The sequence below is a fragment of the Mobula birostris genome, chromosome 9 (assembly GCF_030028105.1).
Source record: "Mobula birostris isolate sMobBir1 chromosome 9, sMobBir1.hap1, whole genome shotgun sequence".
Lineage (NCBI taxonomy): Eukaryota > Metazoa > Chordata > Chondrichthyes > Myliobatiformes > Myliobatidae > Mobula > Mobula birostris.
The window spans coordinates 31,152,306-31,175,498 of NC_092378.1; the positions used below are offsets into that span (position 1 = coordinate 31,152,306).

General features: G+C 40.0%; 1 protein-coding gene across 4 annotated transcripts in view; it reads right to left on the reverse strand.

Moving 5' to 3' along the window:
* arfgap2 (ADP-ribosylation factor GTPase activating protein 2) overlaps positions 1-23,193 on the reverse strand; it is a 73,353-nt gene that overhangs the window by 30,891 nt on the left and 19,269 nt on the right. For all 4 annotated transcript variants that reach the window (XM_072267733.1, XM_072267734.1, XM_072267732.1 and 1 more), the window contains exons 2-7: positions 12,450-12,568; positions 11,200-11,272; positions 10,030-10,161; positions 8,009-8,086; positions 6,510-6,600; positions 2,022-2,081 (exon numbers count right to left, since the gene is read on the reverse strand). In XM_072267733.1, coding sequence (XP_072123834.1) covers positions 2,022-2,081; positions 6,510-6,600; positions 8,009-8,086; positions 10,030-10,161; positions 11,200-11,272; positions 12,450-12,568 — 553 coding nt within the window. The remainder of the gene's footprint in view (positions 1-2,021; positions 2,082-6,509; positions 6,601-8,008; positions 8,087-10,029; positions 10,162-11,199; positions 11,273-12,449; positions 12,569-23,193) is intronic.

Genomic DNA, 23,193 nt, shown 5'->3' on the forward strand with positions numbered 1-23,193 from the left:
CAACCTAACAGGAACGTAAAGATACTGTATCCTCAAAATTTCAGCTTTAAATGACCTCCACATCTCTATTACATCCTCCCCATAAAACAAATTGTCCCAATCCACTCCTTCTAAATCCTTTCGCATCTCCTCAAAGTTAGCCTTTCTCCAATCAAAAATCTCAACCCTGGGTCCAGACCTATCCTTCTCCATAATTATATTGAAACTAATGGCATTGTGATCACTGGACCCGAAGTGCTCCCCAACACAAACCTCCGTCACCTGACCTATCTCATTCCCAAACAGGAGATCCAACACTGCCCCTTCTCTAGTTGGTACCTCTAAGTATTGCTGCAAAAAAACTATCCTGCACACATTTTACAAACTCCAAGCCATCCAGCCCTTTTACAGTATGGGGTTCCTAGTCTATGTGTGGAAAATTAAAATTTCCCACAATCACAACCTTGTGCTTACTACAACTATCTGCTATCTCCTTACAAATTTGCTCCTCCAATTCTCACTCCCCATCTGGTGGTCTATAATACACCTTTCACATTCCTCCAATCCACCCAAATAGCCTCCCTAGACAAGCTCTCTAAACTATCCTGCCAGAGCACCGCTGTAATATTTTCTCTGACAAGCAATGCAACACCTACCCCCCCCCCCTGTCACTCCGATTCTATCACACCTGAAGCAATTAAATCCAGGAATATTTAGTTGCCAATCACACCCGTCCTGTAACCATGTTTCACTAATAGCTACCACATCATACTTCCAGGTATCAATCCACGCTTTAAGCTCATCCACCTTTCTTGTAATGCTCCTAGCACTGAAATAAATGCATTTAAGAAATTTTCCACCTCTTACTCTCTGTTATTCACTAACAGTGCAAATAACTTTACTGTTTTCTTTTTCTTCCTTCTCCCCCACATCTGTTCCTACACTCTGGTTCCCCTCACCCCTTGTATCTAGTTTAAATCCACTGGAGCCTCTCTAGCAAACCTACCCGCAAGAATATTTGTCCCCCTCCAGTTCAGATGTAAACCGTCGTGCCGGAACAGGTCCCACCTTCCCTGGAAAACTGCCTAATTATCTATAAATCTGAAGCCCTCCCTCCTGCACCATGTCTTCAGCCACTTGTTGATCTGTGCTATCTTACTATTTCTAAACCCGCCTGCACGTGGCACTGGTAGCAATGCTGAGTTTGCTATCCTGGAGGTCCTGTCCTTTAACTTGGCGCCTAACTCCCTAAACTCACCTTTCAGGACCTCCTCACTCTTCCTACCCACATCATTGGTCCCTACATGGACCACGACACCCGGCTGCTCACCCTCCCTCTTGAGAATACTGAGAACTCGATCCGAGATATCGCGGACCTTGGCACCAGGGAGGCAACAGACCATCCGGGATTCTCGACCTCTTCCACAGAACCTCTTATCTGTCCCCCTAACTATCGAATCCCCTATCACTACCACTCTCCTCTTTTCCCTCCTTCCCTTCTGAGCTGAGGGTCCTGTCTCGGTGCCAGAGACGCAACTACTGCAACTTATCCCTAGTAGGTCGTCCCCATCAACAGTATCCAAAACGATGTACTTATTATTGGTGGGAATGGCCACAGAGGTGCTCTGCTCATTCTGTCTATTCCCCTTCCCTCTCCTGACAGTCACCCAGCTACTTGTCTCCTGACTCTTAGGGGTGACTATCTCCCTGTAACTCCTGTTTATTTCTGCCTCTGCCTCCCGAATGATCCGAAGTTCATCCAGCTCCAGCTCCCTAACTCGGTTTGTCAGGAGCTTCAGCTGGATGCACCTTTTACATGTTAGCTAACTTTCAGAAAGGATATCTCCTTTATGTATTAGAAGATATTTGCAATTTAAGAATACTGCACATTTGATAAATTATCGATAAATACACTTACTTGAAGCTTTTCAAATACATTTTTAACATTACTTTAAAAAGTATACAGATCTAAAGAGCTACACAAATTACCTACACAAGAATACACTGAAAAAGTACAGCAATGCTAAAGCTAAATAAAGTACCTAATGCTTCCTTAGGAGACACGCTGAGGCAATCAACATTTGGCCCATGCTCCGGCTCACCTTTAAAAGAAAGCATTCATTAACAATCACATTTTCATGGTTCACAGCTACTAAATGGCTATACAACATCTACCTTTCGAGTTTGAGTTCCAACATTTTCACTTTCTACTCAAAGTTCAAGTACAATATTTTCCCATATTTAAAAAAAAAGTTTTGTGTAAAATTGGGCATTTTTAGCTATCAAAAAAGCTAGTCAAGAAATGCATGAACTTTAACTTTCATTAAAGAATAGGAAAACTAAATTCCATAGCTTGTAACATATGCAGATTCAGTCATGTTATCCTTTTAAAATTTACCACCATTATGCCAATAACAAGTGACAACTCCAACATCTGAAATTGAACAGAAATCTATATCTGCATTTCGGTAGTTACAGCGCTTATAAAAACATTCACCCCCCTCCCTGGAAGTTTTCATATTTTATTGTTTTACAACATGGAATAACAGTGGATGTTTTTTTTTGAACACTGATCAAGAGAAAAGACTCTTTAGTGTCAAAGTGAAAACAGATCTCTACAAGGTGATCTAAAGTAATTACAAATATAAAACACAAAATAATTGATTGTATAAGTATTCACCACCACCAAGTCAGTATTTAGTAGATGCACCTTTGGCAGTATTTACAGCCTTTAGTCTGTGTGGATAATTTTCTATCAGCTTTGCACATCTGGACACTGCAATTTTTCCCCCATTCTTCTTTACAAAACTGCTCAAGTTCTGTCAGATTGCATGGGGATTGTACGTGAACAGTCCTTTTCATGTCCAGCCACAAATTCTCAATTGGATTGAGGTCTGGACTCTGACTTGGCCACTCCAGAACACTAACTTTGTTGTTTTTAAGCCACTCCTGTGTAGCTTTGGCTTTATGCTTGGGTCATTGTCTTGCTGGAAAACACATCTTCTCCGAAGTGTCGCAGTACTCTTGCAGACTACATCAGGTTTTTCTCCAGGATTTTCCTGTACTTTGCTGCATTCATTTTACCCTCTAACTTCACAAGCATTCCAGGGACTGCTGCAGTGAAGCACCCCCACAGCATGATGCAGCCACCACTATGCTTCACGCTAGGGATGGTGTGTTTTTGATGATGTGCAGTGTTTGGCTTATGCCAAACATAGCGTTTAGTTTGATGGCCAAAAAGCTCGATTTGGTTTCAACAGACCATAGAACCTGCTTCCATTTGATTCAGAGTGTCCTACACGCTTTCTGGCAAACTCAAGCCAAGATTTCATAAGAGATTTCTTCAACAGTGGCTTTATCTTTGCCACTCTCCCGTAAAGCCGCAACTGGTGAAACACCAGGGCAACAGTCACAGTCTCTCCCATCTCAGCCACTGAAGCTTGTAACTCTCCTCCAGAATTGTCTAGGTCTCTTGGTGACCTCTCTCACTAGTCCCCTTCTTGCACTCAGTCTTTCAGGACGGCCTGATCTAGGCAGATTTACTGCTGTGCCATATTCTTTCCATTTCTTGATGGCTTACAGTAATTGTACTCCAAGGGATATTTAGTGACTTGGAAATTTTCTTGTGTCCATTTCCTAACTTGTGCTTCTCAATAACCTTTTCTCCGAGTTGCTTGGAGTGTTTTTTTTTGTCTTCATTGTGTGGTTTTTACCAGGATACTGACTCACCAGCAGTTGGACCTTAAAGATACAGGTGCATTTTTACTACAGTCAATTGAAACACGATGACTGCACACGGGTTTATATATAGCTCGGACACCTTAACTATTCTGTGACTTCTAAAACCCATTGGCTGCACCAGCGATGATTTGATGTGCCACATTAAAGGGGGTGAATACTTATGCAATCAATTATTTTGTGTTTTATATTTGTAATTAATTTAGATCACTTTGTAGAGATCTATTTTCATTTTGACAAAAAAAGTCTTTTTCCGCTGATCGTGTCAAAAAAAGCCAAATTAAATTCACTGTGATTCAATGTTGTAAAACAATAAAAGATGAAAATTTTGAAGGCGATGGGGTGAATACTTTTTAATGGCACTGTACTTAGAACATTCTTAAGACTCCATGAGTAGAGATGTAAATTCTCTATGGTTGAAGTTTATTGCCAGAACAAATTTTCATCAATGTAAGAAATAGGAACTAATTTATATAGATGATTTTTTAACAGTTAATGCTTACCTTGATATTGTTTTACAGTTCTTAAGTGCATAAGAACCAATACAATGAAAGTTTAGTAACACACTAATGTTCACCATCAGAAATATAAAAAATGTAACATTAAAATAGAGTTCTTTCTGGGGGATTTTCTTCACTATCTATCACTGGTGGTGACATTCTGATCAATCACCTTAGGTTACACAAAGTACATTCATGATCTTGTCTGAATTTCAAGAGGACTAACTGAAGGTCAAGAAAGGAGACAAAGAACCAGTTCAATGTTTTAACAAACACAATTGGATTTACTTGCTTCTGTGATAATAGGATGTTTTATAGGTAAATTGAAGGGATTAAAGGCAGATAAATCCCCAGGGCCAGATGGTCTGCATCCCAGAGTGCTTAAGGAAGCAGCCCAAGAAATAGTGGATGCATTAGTGATAATTTTTCAAAACTCTTTAGATTCTGGACTAGTTCCTGAGGATTGGAGGGTGGCTAATGTAACTCCGCTTTTTAAAAAAGGAGGGAGAGAGAAACCAGGGAATTATAGACCGGTTAGCCTAACATCGGTGGTGGGGAAAACGCTAGAGTCAGTTATCAAAGATGTGATAACAGCACATTTGGAAAGCGGTGAAATCATCCGACATAGTCAGCATGGACTTGTGAAAGGAAAATCATGTCTGACAAATGTCATAGAATTTTTTGAGGATGTAACTAGTAGAGTGGATAGGGGAGAACCAGTGAATGTGGTATATTTGGATTTTCAAAAGGTTTTTGACAAGGTCCCACACAAGAGATTAGTGTGCAAACTTAAAGCACACGGTACTGGGGGTAAGGTATTGATGTGGATAGAGAATTGGTTGGCAGACAGGATGCAAAGAGTGGGAATAAACGGGACCTTTTCAGAATGGCAGGCAGTGACTAGTGGGGTACCGCAAGGCTCAGTGCTGGGACCCCAGTTGTTTACAATATATATTAAAGACTTAGATGAGGGAATTAAATGCAGCATCTCCAAGTTTGTGGATGACACGAAGCTGGGCAGCAGTGTTAGCTGTGAGGAGGATGCTAAGAGGATGCAGGGTGACTTGGATAGGTTAGGTGAGTGGGCAAATTCATGGCAGATGCAATTTAATGTGGATAAATGTGAGGTTATCCACTTTGGTGGCAAAAACAGGAATACAGATTATTATCTGAATGGTGGCCGATTAGGAAAAGGGGATGTGCAACGAGACCTGGGTGTCACTATACATCCATCATTGAAAGTGGGCATGCAGGTACAGCAGGCGGTGAAAAAGGCGAATGATATGCTGGCACTCATAGCAAGAGCATTTGAGTACAGGAGCAGGGAGGTACTACTGCAGTTGTACAAGGCCTTGGTGAGACCACACCTGGAGTATTGTGTGCAGTTTTGGTCCCCTAATCTGAGGAAAGACATTCTTGCCATAGAGGGAGTACAAAGAAGGTTCACCAGATTGATTCCTGGGATGGCAGGACCTTCATATGATGAAAGACTGGATCGACTAGGCTTATACTCTCTGGAATTTAGAAGATTGAGGGGGGATCTTATTGAAACGTATAAAATCCTAAAGGGATTGGACAGGTTAGATGCAGGAAGATTGTTCCCGATGTTGGGGAAGTCCAGAACGAGGGGTCACAGTATGAGGATAAAGGGGAAACCTTCTAGGACCGAGATTAGGAAAAACTTCTTCACACAGAGAGTGGTGAACCTGTGGAATTCTCTGCCACAGGAAACAGTTGAGGCCAGTTCATTGGCTATATTTAAGAGGGAGTTAGATATGGCCCTTGTGGCTAAAGGGATCAGGGGGTATGGAGGGAAGGCTGGTACAGGGTTCTGAGTTGGATGATCAGCCATGATCATACTGAATGGCGGTGCAGGCTCGAAGGGCTGAATGGCCTACTCCTGCACCTATCTTCTACGTTTCTATGTCTTGGGTTGTCAAAATTTTATTAAAAATGTAACCTCTTTCACCTGTTTTTATTTTGAATTTTATGTTTTCTGGGTGATAAGCTCTTTTGTCCTTAAAAGGATAGTCACACCAAATGCACTGAAGGTGAAGATTAATGTTTTAGAAACTCATTGGCTCAACAGACAAATTTAACCAATATGTACTAAGGCCATTAATAACCAAAAGGAAACAGATTTAACTGCTGATTTCACTAACCTAGCCAGAAGAGCAGAAAGGACCCTATAAATTGGTCTCAGTTCAGAATTATTTTCACATTTTAAAGAGATATACCAAAGCCACTGATTCATTATCTCTAACTCTGCCAAAAGACAAGCCCAAACCTTACCATTGTTGTCTGCCCGCTGTGTTTTCTCAGAAGAGCTCAATTCTGAAAGGGTGGAGTCAGTGATCTGATCCGATGATTTAACACTGGCTGACTGGAATTAAACACAAAGCGCTCATGAAAATCTATTACAGGAAGCCAAATAATTTGTAATAAATAACTCATTCAGGCAATTCTGATTTTAATTCATATATAATTCAAATATATATGTATTCATACATATATATTTATATATTAGTTTGCATTTATCTGGTTTCAAGATACTCAAAACTTACATTAAAGTGAACCCTCTGGTGTTAATCTAAGAAGAATTGTAAACAAGGTGGGAGATTGATCTGTTTTGGAAATGAAGGAACAGAGGCATTGAAAAAATCTTGATCAGGTCAATCTACATATTAACTCTTCTTCTTAGGTAGTACCTCAGGGTCTAAAGTGTCTTGTGGGTGGCTGAGGCCAGCGATTCTGCCTCAGTGGGGCAGAGGTGCTTGATGGGATTGAAGGTATGTACAGTTTCTGCTAATTAGACCTGGCTTCTGGGTGATCACCAATTCCATCAAGTTTCTCCATGCCACCTGAATGTTCCTTCTCCATTTTGAGTAGTAATGGCCAGGGATTTCCAAGGGATCCCACATTTTTTCCCCAAAGACATTTTGAGAACAGCTCTGAATCTTTTCCTCTCTCCATCTAGTAATTTCTTGCCACAATAGAGCCGAAAATAGAAGGTCTGTTTCAGGGGCATGGTATCGAGAAAGCAAGTAAGACCTACACATTCAATACAACTGAGTGTAATTAGGGTCTTAATGCAACAGGTGTTGTTATGAGAAGACACTGACTTTACTTATCTTATGATTGCGTGAGCCTTAAGAATACGTGCTCAGCCCACTGCTCTAATCTCTCTCTACCCACTGTGTGGCTAGGCACAGCGCAAGTGCCATCTACAAGTTCGCCAATGGCATCCTATTGTCTTGACAATCCCAGAGGGTGACGAGGAAGTGTACAGGAACGAAATAGATAGGCAGGTTGAGTGTGTCGCAACAACAACCTTGCACTCATCCTCAAGAAACTGACTGTGGACTTCAGGAAGGGGAAGTCAATGGAACACATACCAGTCCTCACTGAGGTTCAGCAGTGGAAAGGGTGAGCAGTTTCAAATTCTTTGATAGATCTCAAGATCTGTCCTGGGCTCAACGCATTGGTGCAATTAAGAAGGTGGCACATCAACTGCTATGTTTCATTAGGAGTTTGAGGGGATTCGGTACGTCACAACAGATTCCTGCAAATTTCTACAGGTGTACCATGGACAGCATTCTAACTGGTTGCATCACTGCCTGGTAGGTATGAAGGGGTCACTTCAGAGGATCGGAAAAAGCTACAGATGGCTGTAAACTCAGCCAGCTCCATCATGGGCACTAGCCTCTTCACCAGTAAGGCCATCTTCAAAAGGCAACACCTCAAAAATGTGGCATCCATTAGTGCAGACCCCCACCCTTCACATAACTTACTGTAGTGTGAGAGGCAAAGAAGTCTTCATCTTTATTCTGAGGAGATAAAGGTGGATTTCCAAAATCATCGATCCACAGCTAAATCACATAATAAGTGAAAAGGAGACTTTGATTAATTATGCATTCAAATCCTTCATGACTCTTAATTACAATGAAATTTTCCTCCCAATTTTCCAGCTTTGACAGTTTTCCTTGTTCAGGAACCAGTCTTCATAAATTCATTCTGATTCATTTTAAAATAAAAATCAGAAAATTACTAAAATATACTGCAGGCAAGTCAACAACTATAAAGATAGATTACACTATTATGGAATAGCCTGTATTATGGAATAATTGTATTCCAAAAGATAAACAAGCATTTTAGCTTAAAAAAGAGAAAAAAAAACAAGTTAAATTGAGGGAAACTACTTGAAAAGTAATTACAATGTGCTGATCATCTTTCAGGTCATCTGAGAGATGTTACATTCTAAATACCCACAGTTAAAGTGTATAATTTGCAGCCAGTTTAACTTAACATAAAATCAAGTTCCACCATACTGTCAAAATTTGAAGTATAAATCTAGAGGTGTGTTAAGGCCCAGTCTGACTCCAAACTAAAATACCGGCAGCCCCCAGGTTATACAGAATTCTGTTCCTGAGAACAGTTCATAACCTGAACTATTTGTAAATCAGAAATGAACAAAGAAGAGTGGCCACCAGCCAGCCTCACTGATTCAGAGTGAGTCTACTCAACATTCCCACCTCTGCTCATTCCAACACAGACCCAAATGCTGAAATTAGTTACTTTTTTTTTGGGGGGGGGAGGGCTCCCTAACACTCATTCATGTGCATGGGTTGTCCATACAGTGGTTGTTCGTAACCTGGGAAGCACTTGTAGAGACTTCTTGGAGTCTCTATTCTCAGACCATTTTATTTTGATATTAGCCCCCTCCTTTACTCTCTGTATACCCAAGACTGTGTTACCACCCACAGCTCCAATCTGCTAATTAAATTTGCTGATGACACTACACTGATTGGCTTAATCTCAAATAATAACGAAGCAGCCTACAGACAAGAAGTCATCACCCTGACACAGTGGCGTCAAGAAAACAACCTCTCCCTCAATGTCACAAAAATAAAGGAGCTGGAGGAATGGAGACAAGCCAATCCCTATTGACATCAATGGTTCTGGGGTTGAGAGAGTGAGCAACTTTAAGTTCCTCAGCATACACATCACAGAGGATCTTACGTGATCTGTACATACCGGCTGAGTGGTGAAAAAAGTACAACACCTCTTTCACCTCAGCCGGTTGAAGAAGCTTGGCGTGAGTCCCCAGATCCTAAGGACTTTCTACAGGGGTCAATTGAAAGCATCCTGACTGGCTGCATCACTGCCTGGTATGGGAACTGTACTTCCCTCAATCGCAGAACTCTGCAGAGAGTGATGCGGACAGCCCAGCGCATCTGTAATGTGAACTCCCATTACTTAGGACACTTGCAGAAACAGATGCATAAAAAGGGCCCAAAGGATCATTGGGGACCCAGTCCACCCCAGCCACAAACTGTTCCAGCCGCTGCCATCTGGGAAACAGTATCGCAGCATTAAAGCCAGAACCAACAGGCTCCGGGACAGCTTCTTTCACCAGGCCAACAGATTGATTAATTCATGCTGATACAATTGTATTTCTATGCTATACTGACTGTCCTGTTGTACATACTATTTATTACAAATTACTATAAATTGCACATTTCGACAGAGACGTAATGTAAAGGTTTTTACTCCTCATTCATGTGAGGGATGTAAGAAATAAAGTTAATTCAATTCAATAGAGTGTGAATTTGATGTGCTTTAAGAATCTTGCTTACAAATTGCTAAGGAAATCCAATATTTATACATTCCACCTTGTCTGACACTGTTACGAGGAAAAAAATGAAGTACTTCTTAAAAGATTTTTTTTAAGTGACCTGAAACAATTATCTTAGCTGGAATGGTCAAACTTAAACACTCTTTAATAAAAATATCTCACATTTATCAAGCTTACCTCTGTTCCAAATTTTCTTGTTGCGGCAATTGCCAGTGTTCTGAGTTTCTCTCTGTAAAGTAGGGCAGCACGGCTATTGTATTTTGCATTGGTGTCATTAGTGCTGCAACCATGTTGACAGAAGAAAGCATGCTATTGAAAGGAAATTAAATGTTATTCTTCCTTGTGTAATCTAGAGGTAATGGAAGTTAAAGGGACAAGATATGTATGGACTTTATTTTCCAAAGCACTTAGTAGCTTTCATGCAAGCACTTCTGCAGCTTGTAATTACATAAAGCAGAAGCACTGAAAGTTAGTGCCATACTCCTTGGCTTGAGAAAATACAAAAGGTATTGCAAAAAAAATTCAAAGCTTATTGGATTGAATACTACTTAGTGTAGACAGTTACAAAAGGAAAGACATTTTTGCAGCTGAACAATATTTACTGTACTTTTACACCTTGTATTTTAGTTCTCATGATTTGTTTATACAGCAATTACACATGCAAGTAACACTATCAGCATACAAAATTATCACTCATGTTTCAGACAAGTATCCTTAATGGGAAGTACAATTTTCAAAAAAAGCAAAAAGAACCCTGTAGAACAATGATCTGTTTTGCTGCTTTGGTTGTGTTCCTTGTGATTTGATGAGGGTACCACATGACCACAGAAATGCAACTTAAGAACCTGGCCATCACAATTAACATACAATCCGTTCATTGCTATTCATAAACTGATGATGATCTAATTCCAGAGGTTTTCCATGTGTTAGTCAATTAATGTCTGACTCCTTATAATTAAAAAAAACAAAACTGGTTAGGAATTATCTGTAGAGAGTTAAAAAAGAATGAGTATTTCAGATCAATGTTCATCATTGACTGAAACATTAATTGTTCCTGCTTCCATAGCAGTTATCTAACCTACTAAGTTTTTCAGTATTTTATTTTTATTTCATACTCTGACCATGTGCAGTTTTTTTTTGCTTTTGTGAATACTCATAATTATATCTACACTACTTAATTACTTCTTCCCTCTACAAAGGGATTAAAAACACACTTCAGGTTAAGCAGTTTTGTGTGTTACTTTTATCTTTTTATAAAATAAAAAAACTGCAAACGTACAGAAGACAAATGTTAATTGAATTGACACAAATTGCCAGTTAGAACTACTGGCAGAATTTAAAACTTACAGCATTTGCATTTCCACCAACTTGCATACATCTCAGTTGAAACCAGGACCAATTAGAATCCAATTCAGTGGACCTGCAAGAACAATCAGAATAGGAAAAACTTCAAAGCTGCTGAGAAATGGCTTTTCCACCATTCTTTGTTAAAATCACCAGCTGTGATCACTGAGTTCCTATGTGAACATTTATAAATATAAACATTTTGTTCTCCAATTTTAGAAAATAAGAGCAACATTATGAAGTAAAATTATCAGACTGTGCATCCATACAGAAATTAAAAATCTGTTATTAAATAAAAAGTGAATGCATCCATGAACGAAACAAACTAGTTAAAAGTTTTATGTGAAGCCTTTCATTCCAGATGTGGAAGATTGCACCACTGATTTTCCCTAATTTAGGCCATCATGTTCCATATTATTAAATCCCACTGACATCTTTGATCTTCATATTTTCCTATGATTTCAACAAATAATAAAAAAGATTATTTCAGCCATTTAATCATATTCTATTTATAATAACTGATAATTCCATCATCTTAATAACTAATAATTCAAATATTCCCTCATAGGATATTTTTGCACTTTGCTCTTGACTCTGCACAAATGTTTGCTCAGTATAGAAACAAAATATATTTAAAATATGGTTAAATACTAATAGATTAAATTGTTTCCTTTGAAAGAACCATAAATTTATATGTAAAATTCAGAGGTTGAGGAATATTCTCACATTGCTCAATCATAAGCTCTCATATCTCCAACATAGTTAACCTGATTCCTCAACATCAACTTCTGCCATCAAAGTTCTAATTCATTATTACCTGGTTGCTCAAGTTCTAGTGTTTTCCATTATCAATGAATAACATATCCTTATCCTAAATATATAATACCTACTAGACCATACCTCCAAATGAAACTTCAAAAATGCTATAATTATAAGCACCTATTACACTCAAATGTATCAAAAACATTACAACAGATATTTATCCAGAATCGTGCAAATCAGTATTCTCATACATAGAACATTAAGAAAATTTACTAAATTTCAATTTCAAAGTTACCTAGTCAAGTTTTTAATGCCTTTGAGTAATAACTGAAATTTTACCAATAATAAAGGAGATACAATTTTTTCAACCATTTTTTGTAAATATTTGACTGTAAAGCATTTTATTTGTACACCAGTACACCTAGGTATCCCCAAGAGACTTAGACATTTTTATATATTTAGCATTATGTTCATCTTGGAAGCTATAGTACCTGATGAAACTCAAATGAACACCAAGTGATCGATGCGTCCCAGAGCAGTCAATACAAAGAAAAACGCCATAGGAAATACTCGCCCAGCTAGGATTCTTCGCTGAACAGTCAAAGCATGCCTGCAAAGTTGAATTTAAGCCAATTATTAACCATTGCCCTTTAGGCTACTTTGTACTTTAATCAGTTACAACAACCCTCAGTTGCATGTTCTCATAAAAAGTAGTAAGAAGATGCTCAACAGTAATAATGTCAGGTATTTTAAATGAGGAAATTGCCCACAGTTCTGCAAGGCATTTTTCCCACAAAGGTTGCAGACGTGTTCAGAATTACACAAAGGTTTTAATACAAAAAGCCATTTAGTCCATCAAGTCTACCTGTTCCATGTTAGAGGAATCTTGCTTACCCCATTTACAGTATCTCCCATAATCCTGCAATTTATTTTCTTTCAGACACTTATATTACTCCATTTAGAATGCTGTAATTAAACCAGTCTCCATTACTAATCCTGGCAGTGCATTCTAGGGTTTATCCACTCAATGCGCACACAAAAAAATTCACATCGCCTTTGGTTCTTTTTGTCAGTCACCCTCATTTCAAGCTCCCAGTCCCTCACACTTCTACCAGTCTGCATTCTTCATAACTATCATCCAGTAGCACTCACATCCAACAGTGATGGAAGTGTTTTGAAAGGTTGGCGATGAAACATACCAACTCCTGTCCAAGAAGCAACTTGGATCCACTTTAATCTGCCTACTGGCACAAAAGATCCACAGCAGATGCCATTTCATTAGATCGTCACTCAACTCTGAAACACCTGGACAGCAAAAAGGCATACATCAGGATGTTCTTTATCAACTACAGTTCCGCATTCAATGCTATCATCCCCTCAAAACTAATCTATAAGCTTCAAGACTTTGGCCTTGATACCTGCTTGTGCATTTGGATCCTCAATTTCCTCACATGCAGACCCTAGTCAGTTCAGATTGGCATCGTCTCCTCCACAATCTCCATCAGCACAGGTGTACCACAAGGCTGAGTACTTACCTCCCTGCTCTACTCGCTTTACACTTATGACTGTGTGACTAAGCACAGCTCCAATGCCAATTCAAGTTTGCTGACAACACCATTGTCATAAGCAGAACCAAAGGTGGTGACAAATCAGTATATGGGAGAGAGATTGAAAATCTGGCTGAGTGGTGCCACAATAATAATATCTAACTCATTGTCAGCAAGACCAAGGAGCAGATTATTGTCTTCAGGAGGAGGAAACCAGAGGTCCATGAGCTAGTCCTCATCGGTGGGGGTGGAATCAGAGGTAGAGAGGGTCAGCAACTTTAAATTCCCCAGTCTTATCATTTCAGAGGACCTATTCTGGGCCCAGCATGCAAGTGCAATTATTAAGAAAGCATTGCAGCACCTCTACTTCTTTAGAGGTTAGTGAAGATATGGCATGACATCTAAAATTTAGACAAACTTCTATAACGTGTGGTGGACAGTATATTGACTGGCTGCATCAACGCCTGATATAGAAACGCCAATGCCCTCAAATGGAAAACACTACAAAAAGAAGAGGATATGGCCTTGTCCTTCATGGGTAAGACCCTCCCCACCACAGAGCACATCTACATGGAGTGGTGTCGAGGAAAGCAGCATCCATCATCAGAGACCCCCACCACCCAAGTCATGCTCTCTTCTTGCTGCTGCCATCAGGAAGAAGCTACAGGAGCCTCAGGACTCACACCACCAGGTTCAGGAACTGTTAATACGCCTCAACTAACAGGCTCTTGAACCTGAGGGGATTAATTCAGTTCTTGGTTATGGGATGCCAAAACCTCTTCAACATCACGTTCGTCAGCTTCCACAAGCCAAACTCACATTGTCCTTACTTTGTTCACCACGATCGAAATGCTTAATTATGTCTAGTTTTACACTAAGTGTAACACCCTTACGAGCTCTTTCAGGCTTTTCCAATACCTTAGAACTCATCTTGCAAACGGCTGCTCACAAAAAATTTTCCCATATTAATAAATGGTAATTGCTTCTTCACTTTACGACATTTCGGCTTACAAACCGTTTCATTGGAACGCTCTACCTTCGGATGGCGGGGGAAACCTGTACTGGGTTTATCTTTGCTATCTCTTTCTAACAGAGGTGCAATATTTGCAATTTTCCAGTCAATAAGCACTTCCTATGCAAATACAGATGTTTGGAACAATATGGCGACTCTCTGCAATTTTCTCTGTTACTCTCAGTAGCTTGGGATGTAACCTGACATTGAAGAGGGTTCAGAAAAGATTCACAAGAATGATTCCAGGGATAAAATTACCGTATGAGGAACGTCTGACTACTCTTGGGCTGTATTCCCTGGAGTTCAGGAAAATGAGGGGGGATCTCATAGAAACATTTCGATATTAAAAGACCTGAACAGATTAGATATGGCAAAGTTATTTCCCATGGTAGGGGATTCTAAAACAAGAGGGCACAACTTCAGGATTGAAGGACATCCTTTTAGAACTGAGATGCAGAGAAATTACTTTAGTCAGGGGGTGGTAAATCTGTGGAATCTGTTGCCACGAGTGGCTGTGGAGGTCAGGTCATTGAGTGTATTTAAGGCAGAGATAGACAGGTTCTTGACTAGCCAAGGCATCAAAGAGTATGGGGTGAAGGCAGGGGAGTGGGGAGGACTGGAAGAATTGGATCAGCCCACGAATGAATGGCAGAGCAGACTCGAAGGGCTGAATGGTTTACTTCTGCTCCTATATCCTATGGTCTTATAACTTAACCAGGCAATCTATCTACTTTAAATGCAGCCAGTCTTTTAATATCCTCTATCATTTACAGCCCGTAACAGCTCTCTTTGCAAGACAAGTGTAATGTAAAGTACTAATTTAATACTTTAGCCACATTCTTTGGCTCTATGAGTAGATTTCCCTATTGGTGTGAGTTACTTCATCCCTTCTGGAAACCTAAGTGAATATGCAAGTCTTAAACATGCTAGTTGCTTTTCATAAACTGCTTCCAGAATGTGCACTGACTTCAGATTCCTCATAGAATTCAGAAATGGAAAATTAATTTGTGATAACTTCATGAAGACAAGGAAAGACATAATGCAAGAGTTGCTACATTTCTAGCAATTTCTATATTTTTGAACTAATTTAATTAAACATATTTTAAAACATTCTTAGATATTCTATGGGTTTTAGATTTTAAATAATTTGTAAAATTATTTGTTTAATTTTAACTGTTTTTGAATAGATACAAATATTCCTAAATGCTTTTAACTACCTTGTGGAGAAAGCTTGCTCTATCACTGTTCAACCATCCCATACAAAACTCTGCCACTGAGCAGCTGGCAGGCTTGGGAGTGCAAATCAATAAAGGCAGCTACTTATCATATGAATCAGTTGCAAGCAAAGGTGGCTCACAGGTGACAGGCAATTGTGCACGACTGTGTCAGTGCTTCACCCAAAAGAAAAATGTGCTTCATTTGGAAACACCATAGTTAAATTACATAAAAGTGATTTCTATGTAATATTTAACATATTACCTTAGATATTTTGTTGTATTCAACCTAAATCAAAACATGACATCTTATATCAATGTTTATTGATCCACTAACAGTGACCAAATACCAGAATCCATTAAGTTCAAAGTTCAAAATACATTAGTTATCAAAGTATGTATACAACTTTGAGATTCATCTCCTAACAGGAAGCCACAAAACAGAGAAACCCTAAAGCAAACCCCATATATGAAAAAAAGACTGTTGAATACTCAATGTGCAGAGAATTAAAAAAACGCATCATGTCCATAAGAAAATAAAATAAAATAACGCATAAAAGACTGTCGAACACCCAATGTGTATTAAAAAAAAACATGCAAACAGTAACTGCAAGCAAGTAGCTTTTCTGAACTGAAGTCTGCAACCCACAGTTCAGCGCAGAGCCAAGTAAACGCTGTACAGCAGTAATCTTAATTGCCCTGTACCTCGCCTCAGGCCCCAATACCTTGACCTTTTCAATTTGGCTCAGTGTTTAACTCTCCATCCACACATCATGCTCTGCCGCTTCAAGCAGCAATCTCAACCAGCTCGATCCTTGCCACTCTGAATTTTTCAATCTGGCCCGGCGCTTAAACCTCTGTATGAGCAGTGGGTTCTGCTGCTTGGATATGCCGAACCTCGCTGCCCTCGATTTGATCAATAAATCTCCATCCCAACACCACGTCCACTTGCGTTGATACGCTCTGGGGCCTGGACCCTGCGGCCTGTGTCCGACCTTTCACGCTCTTTCACACTCAAGGCCACCTTGCCTTGCATTGCCTCAGTTCTGCCACATCCAATTGCCTTCAACTCCAAAGGGAAGTTACAGACTATTACTTGCAATGATCATTTGCCAGAAAAAGTGTGGATAACAAAGTATTTAGTTGCTATTCTTGTTTCATTGGTCACCAGCCAGAAGTCACTGAGGTTCTCCTGCGCCACCTTAAACCAGAAGTAACTTTTTGTTAATTTTCAAATTTAACTGCTAGTTCTGAGATACAAAATGTAGACAGTGGGTTTAGCACAGAAAACTGAGAAAAAGACACAAGCCAGAAAGCAATGACTTACTTTTATATTGGCTTTTAAAACAAAAGTTGTCTTTAATTCTCTCTCAATTTAAACACCAAGGTCAAAGCAGATGATTTACACTTCTAATGCCACTGTTAATTTGCATATAGTGTACTGTGCATTATATTGTTGAACATACTCTCTTTATTGTAAAACAGCCTGCATCTGTGCAACCCGTCTCCAAATATTGTCATCAATTACAAACACAGAATTGTACACTAAACAACACAGTAGATCTATGGATCAAAACAAAAATACCAAAACATTGGAGAAAACAGCAGAAAAAAAATAATAAAATTAGAATTAAGCTCAAGACTGAAATAATTTTACTGTTAACTGCTTGAAACATTCTTTTGTGAGCATATAAAATATTTAATCATATAACTCTCATGTTATGGCATTTTTTGTGCATGTCACTTTTATTATGCAAAATATATTTTCATTTTCTTGGTAGAATACTGCACAATTAAACCTGGTTTCAAGAAGTGGATTTTATACTTGCAGACAGCTCAGAAACTAATTAAATATTTTCAACTGTTCTTATTTTCACCTTCAAGGTCCTAATGATCTTGGCTAGTTCTGTAAATTTCTACCTGCATTACCACCCTTCCTGAACTTCCCCTAACCCATTTTTACAAGATTGGTTTCATATCCAACAAATCCTCCTTTCACACTACCATTACAATTTTTACTTTCACCTGTCAACATTTTAACACTTCAGTTTTTTGTTCTTTGGAACCATTATTATACAAAGCTCTCCAAACACTCAATTAATTTAAAGTTCACTTTGCTCATATCCATGGCAAATTTCTGCAGCATTCCATACATTCATCAGGGCTATCTTGCCAATTATGGTGACTGCGAGCCTCTGTGCCCATCCCAACACAAGAGGTAAAACCATGATTAGGGCTGTTCTGTGAAACCGTATCTGACCACAGACCTTGCACCAGTTCTAGAAACAACCTCCAGGGTTTCTTGCACAGTCAGCAAGTCAGGTTGCTTATTTTCAATAATCCATTAATTCTTTCAAATTTTGCAGTAGATTTTCTCTGGATATTGAGTTGCACAATTAAAACAGAATGATCCAATGAAGTAATCTATTTTTCCTGTAAAGAGCTGTTTTAACTTCCATGCCTGCCTTGGTGACTATGTGTTCAAAGACCAAAAGTCATCTGCTGGGTTGATAACAGATTTACCTTTGCAAGCGTAACGATGATGCATGCACATGCTTATCCATTTCAGTTATCTCAATTCTGGCTAAAACCAGTGACTGTAAAGTGCAGACCAACTCTTAACTAGTAAGTGTGCTGACACCAAACCCAACATTTTAAATGTACCTGAGTGGATATTGTTAGGGATCATTGTTTGGGGGTAGGGTGAACGGTCTTGGAAAGCATAATTATGGACTAACCAGAACAAAAACTAGTCTTCAGGAAATAAAAACTGCACACAATTTAATTTCCAACTGACACTTTGTGGCTTTCCGTCCCATTGAAACTACATAAGGAAAGATAATAGATGAATGTTCCTGCAATTAGCAAATTGTTAAAGGAGTATCTCTTGTTAAGGCACAGTTTAAGACTGTTTCGTTACTCAACCTTCTGGTTAGTTGTATATTCGTGGCACCAACCTTCAACAAAATTTATGTTTTGAGGGTCTACAGTCTGCACTCAGAGGCTTTTGGAACAGACACCAGCACTGAATATTCAAAGGGGATCTGCTAGTTCGGTAGGATGTGCTACCATTGGGAATATATAATTCTGAAAACTTGCCTGACTATATTCAAACTGTTAAATACTAAAGTGTTAAAGTTAAAGTTTAGTAGGTGATCATAGCTGCTGAAACTGTAGTTAATTGTTATCTTTTGTGTTGCAGTATAAAACATCCTGTCAGGAGAATAAGGCTACGTCCACACTAGACCGGATAAATCCGTAACCGAAGCTTTTTCTCTTCATTTTGACCCTCCGTCCATACTGAAACGGCGTTTTCCTCGCCCGAAAATGGAGCTTGTCAAAAACGCTCTCCAGAGTGAATAAATCTGAAAACGCCTAATGGCTGGTGTAGTGTGTACAGGGTAACCGGCTCTTTTTAAAAACGCTGTCAAGACGTGCCAGAACAGATGGTGGCGGCAGCGCAGCATTTCATTGTTTTCTTGAACACAACCTCCAACACCACAACAATGGCAGACGGCTTCATGCATGTGTTGTTTACTTTATCATCTATGTTAGTGGTTGCCAACCGGTCGATCACTGAGACTTTCCCAGTAGATCCCGAAAAAAATGAAAAATAAATAAATACACAAATACTGTTGTAACGTGAGCATTATAAAAATAAGTAATACTAATTAGGATAATGGTAATATAGCAATACTCCAGCTACTGAAAGCTGTTTGTAAAGAGAGATTGTTTCCCAGTCGTGGGGTTTTAGTTTCGTTCTTTCTGCCCAGTGCGCATGTGTGTGTAGCTCCCCCGCCATGCACTGCAGTAGTAAAGACAGGAAGTAAAACCCCACAACCCAGAAGCAACCTCTCTTTACAAACAGCTTTCCGCAGCCGCGTAGTGGGAGTATTGCTATATTACCATTATCCTAATTTGTATTAACTTATCTTTATAATGTTTACATTATAACACTTCTCCCCCTTTAAATTCCAACATTCCCCAAATGTAAATAACTGGGAAACAAAAAACAGTGATGTCATTATCTTGCGTACCTCTGAAACTTATACTAGTGTCTCAGTAACAGCTTACCAATACAAAACACCTGAAGAACATGGCAGATTCACTATTCAGTCTAACAAAGGAAACTCTCCATTCCAATATTCAGTCTGTCAGGAGGTTTGCAAGGGCGCTGTGCTGCAACACAGATGAAAATTATGAAATCTAAGTATAGGAGCTGTCTTACTGACAGACACCTCACAGAGTGTCTCAGACTGGCTGTCTGTAGTCATGAGCCAAATTTCAGGGAACTAGCAGGAAGTATGCAGCCCCAGTCATCACACTGAGTGCAACAGTCAATTTTTATTCATTTATTTTTCGTGTTGAAATAAAATTAAATAATGAAACATAGGATTAAAGGTGTTGTAATGTGAGCACTATAAAAATAAGTAATACTAATAAAGATAATGGTAATATAGCAGTACTCCCGCTACGGAAAGCCGTTTGTAAAGAGAGGTTGTTTCCGGGTTGCGGGGTTTTACTTCTAGTCTTTTCTGTCCAGTGCGCATGCGTATGACAAAACGATTTAGTAGGTCGATCTTGACTTTCACTAAGGCCGAGGTAGGGGATCTTGGGCTTAAAAAGGTTGGCAACCACGAATCTAGTTAATTTCAACCCCCCACACAACCTAACAATTTCAGAACAGACGGCAATAAGACTGAAGCCAGAAGAGTTAGAAATGTACTCACCAAATACTTTGACCCATAACTTGCTGAATACTGAATAAATAATTATATTCACTTTGCCCTGTTTTCTGTCCTTGCTTGTATGGAGGTGGAGGTTTACCTCCATACAAGTATTTCTCTGACAATTGATGTGTAACAGCCTAATGTAACATTGTATGGAAATACAAGGTAGCACTGATGCAGACATGTTTTATACATTTAACAAGGTGCTTTATTAATGTATTGCTTGTGCAAACATTCAATAGATGCAATTGTCACTACTTCCAAAATGTCATTTTTAAGTAACAGCTTATGTTTGGCATAGATGTGAAAACGTTAAGGCCAAAAAAGGAAAATTGTAAGTTTCACTTTTACTCAGGTAAAAATAAAATCACTTTTGCCCAGTAACTCGTTTTATTGCACATGTTAAATACAGCAAAATAATACACAAAGACATGGCAAAAATAAAGGCAAACAAATGAGGTAACAGCAAATTTCACTTTTGCCCAGTAACAAGCCTTATTGTATTTAGTTGTAGCTGTTGTCCCTTTCATTGGTGAAGAGACTACGGCTGTAGGAAATGTTTCCAGGGTGACCACTCTGTGGGAGTGGGGAAGATGTTGGTGGGGCCACCCGGGGGTTTGTGTGTCTGTATGTGTAGCTATCGTAGTGGCTGTGAGGCTGGTATCGTGGTGGTGAGAAGTACCGGGGGGGAGCCATCATATTCCTCATCATTGCAAATCCCTCTGCAACAGAGTTAGTCAGTTTTTCAATGTTCGTCGTCAGCCGGGTCATACTGTCCGTGAACTCCCTGTTGGTTGCTCCCTCACGCTCCAGAATTTGTTTTTTTAGTTTCAAGTCCTCTTGCGCGAGAGCCAACAGCTGTCCCGTCATTTGGCAAATTCCTTTTAAGTTTTTCTAGTCTGTAACTGGACAAACGCGCACCAAGTCTTTCACGGCAAGATTCCACACCAAACATGTTGCGGCCATCACCTGTTGCTTGGTCCAAACTGTCTGAGTCGGGTGTACTCGTCGAAGCGGGTGAATTCTGTAGATGTGTCCTGTGCATGCCCAGTAGAAGGAGATTCGCCCAAATACCCGTTTTAATGTAGATGGTGGTATTTTCAAAAACACCTGGTGTGGGCGCCTATCGTTTTTACTCGAAACCGGCATTTTCAAAATTATCCAGTCTACTGTGAATGTAGCCTAAGATTCTCTTGGGCTCCTGTTCCTACTGATTTACATACAAGGGACCAAGCTATCAGACATTATTGAGCAGTTCGATGAGACAGGCCACTATTTCAGTGTCTTCAGTGTCCTGCCTCAATGACTACCGTTCCGTTGCACTCACATCCATCATCATGAAGTGTTTCAAGAGGCTTGTCATGAGGCACATCAAGACACTGCTACCCCCCTCACCTCCCTGCAAGACCCCCTGCAGTTCGCATACCGTTCCAACTGTTCAACAGACGACGCCATTGCCATCACAGTCTATCTGGCGCTAACCCACCTGGACAAAAAAGACACGTACGTTCGAATGCTGTTCATAGACTTCAGTTCAACATTCAACACAATCATTCCTCAGAAACTGATTGGAAAGCTGAGCCTACTGGGCTTGAACACCTCCCTCTGCAACTGGATCCTAGACTTTCTGACTGGGAGACCTCAGTCAGTCCGGATTGGAAGCAGTATCTCCAACACCATCACACTGAGCACGGGCCCCCCCAGGGCTGTGTGCTCGGTCCACTGCTGTTCACTCTGCTGACCCACGACTGTGCTGCAACACACAGCTCAAACCACATCATTAAGTTCGCCGATGACACGACCGTGGTGGGTCTCATCAGCAAGAACGATGAGCCAGCATACAGAGAGAAGGTGCAGCGGCTATCGGACTGGTGCAGAGCCAACAACCTGTCTCTGAATGTGAACAAAACAAAAGAGATGGATGTTGACTTCAGGACAATATGGAGTGACCACTCTCCCCTGAACAATGACGACTCCTCCGTAAAAATTGTTAAGAGCACCAAATTTCTTGGTGTTCTCCTGGTGAAGAATCACACCTGGTCCCTCAACACCAGCTCCATAGCAAAGAAAGCCCAGCAGCGTCTCTACTTTCTGCGAAGGCTGAGAAAAGTCCACCTCCCAACCCCGCATCCTCATCGCATTCTACAGTGGTTGTATTGAGAGCATCTTGAGCAGCTGCATCACTGCCTGGTTCGGAAATTGCACCATCTCAGATCACAAGACCCTGCAGCAGATAGTGAGGTCAGCTGAGAAGATCATCGGGGTCTCTCTTCCCGCCATTACAGACACTTACACCACACGCTGCATCCGCAAAGCAAACAGCATTATGAAGGACCCCACGCACCCCTCATACAAACTCTTCTCCCTCCTGCCATCTGGCAAAAGGCACCGAAGCATTCGGACTCTCACGACCAGACTACGTAACAGTTTCTTCCCCCAAGCCATCAGACTCCTCAATACCCAGTGCCTGGACTGACACCAACCTACTGCCCTCTACTGTGCCTATTGTCTTGTTTATTATTTATTGTAATGCCTGCATTGTTTTGTGCACTTAATGCAGTTCTGGATAGGTCTGTAGTCTACTATAGTTTTTGTGTTGTTTTTACGTAGTTCAGTGTAGTTTTTGTATTGTTTCATGTAGCACCATGGTCCTGAAAAACATTGTCTCGTTTTTACTGTGTACTGTACCAGCAGTTATGGTCGAAATGACAATAAAGAATGACTTGACTTGA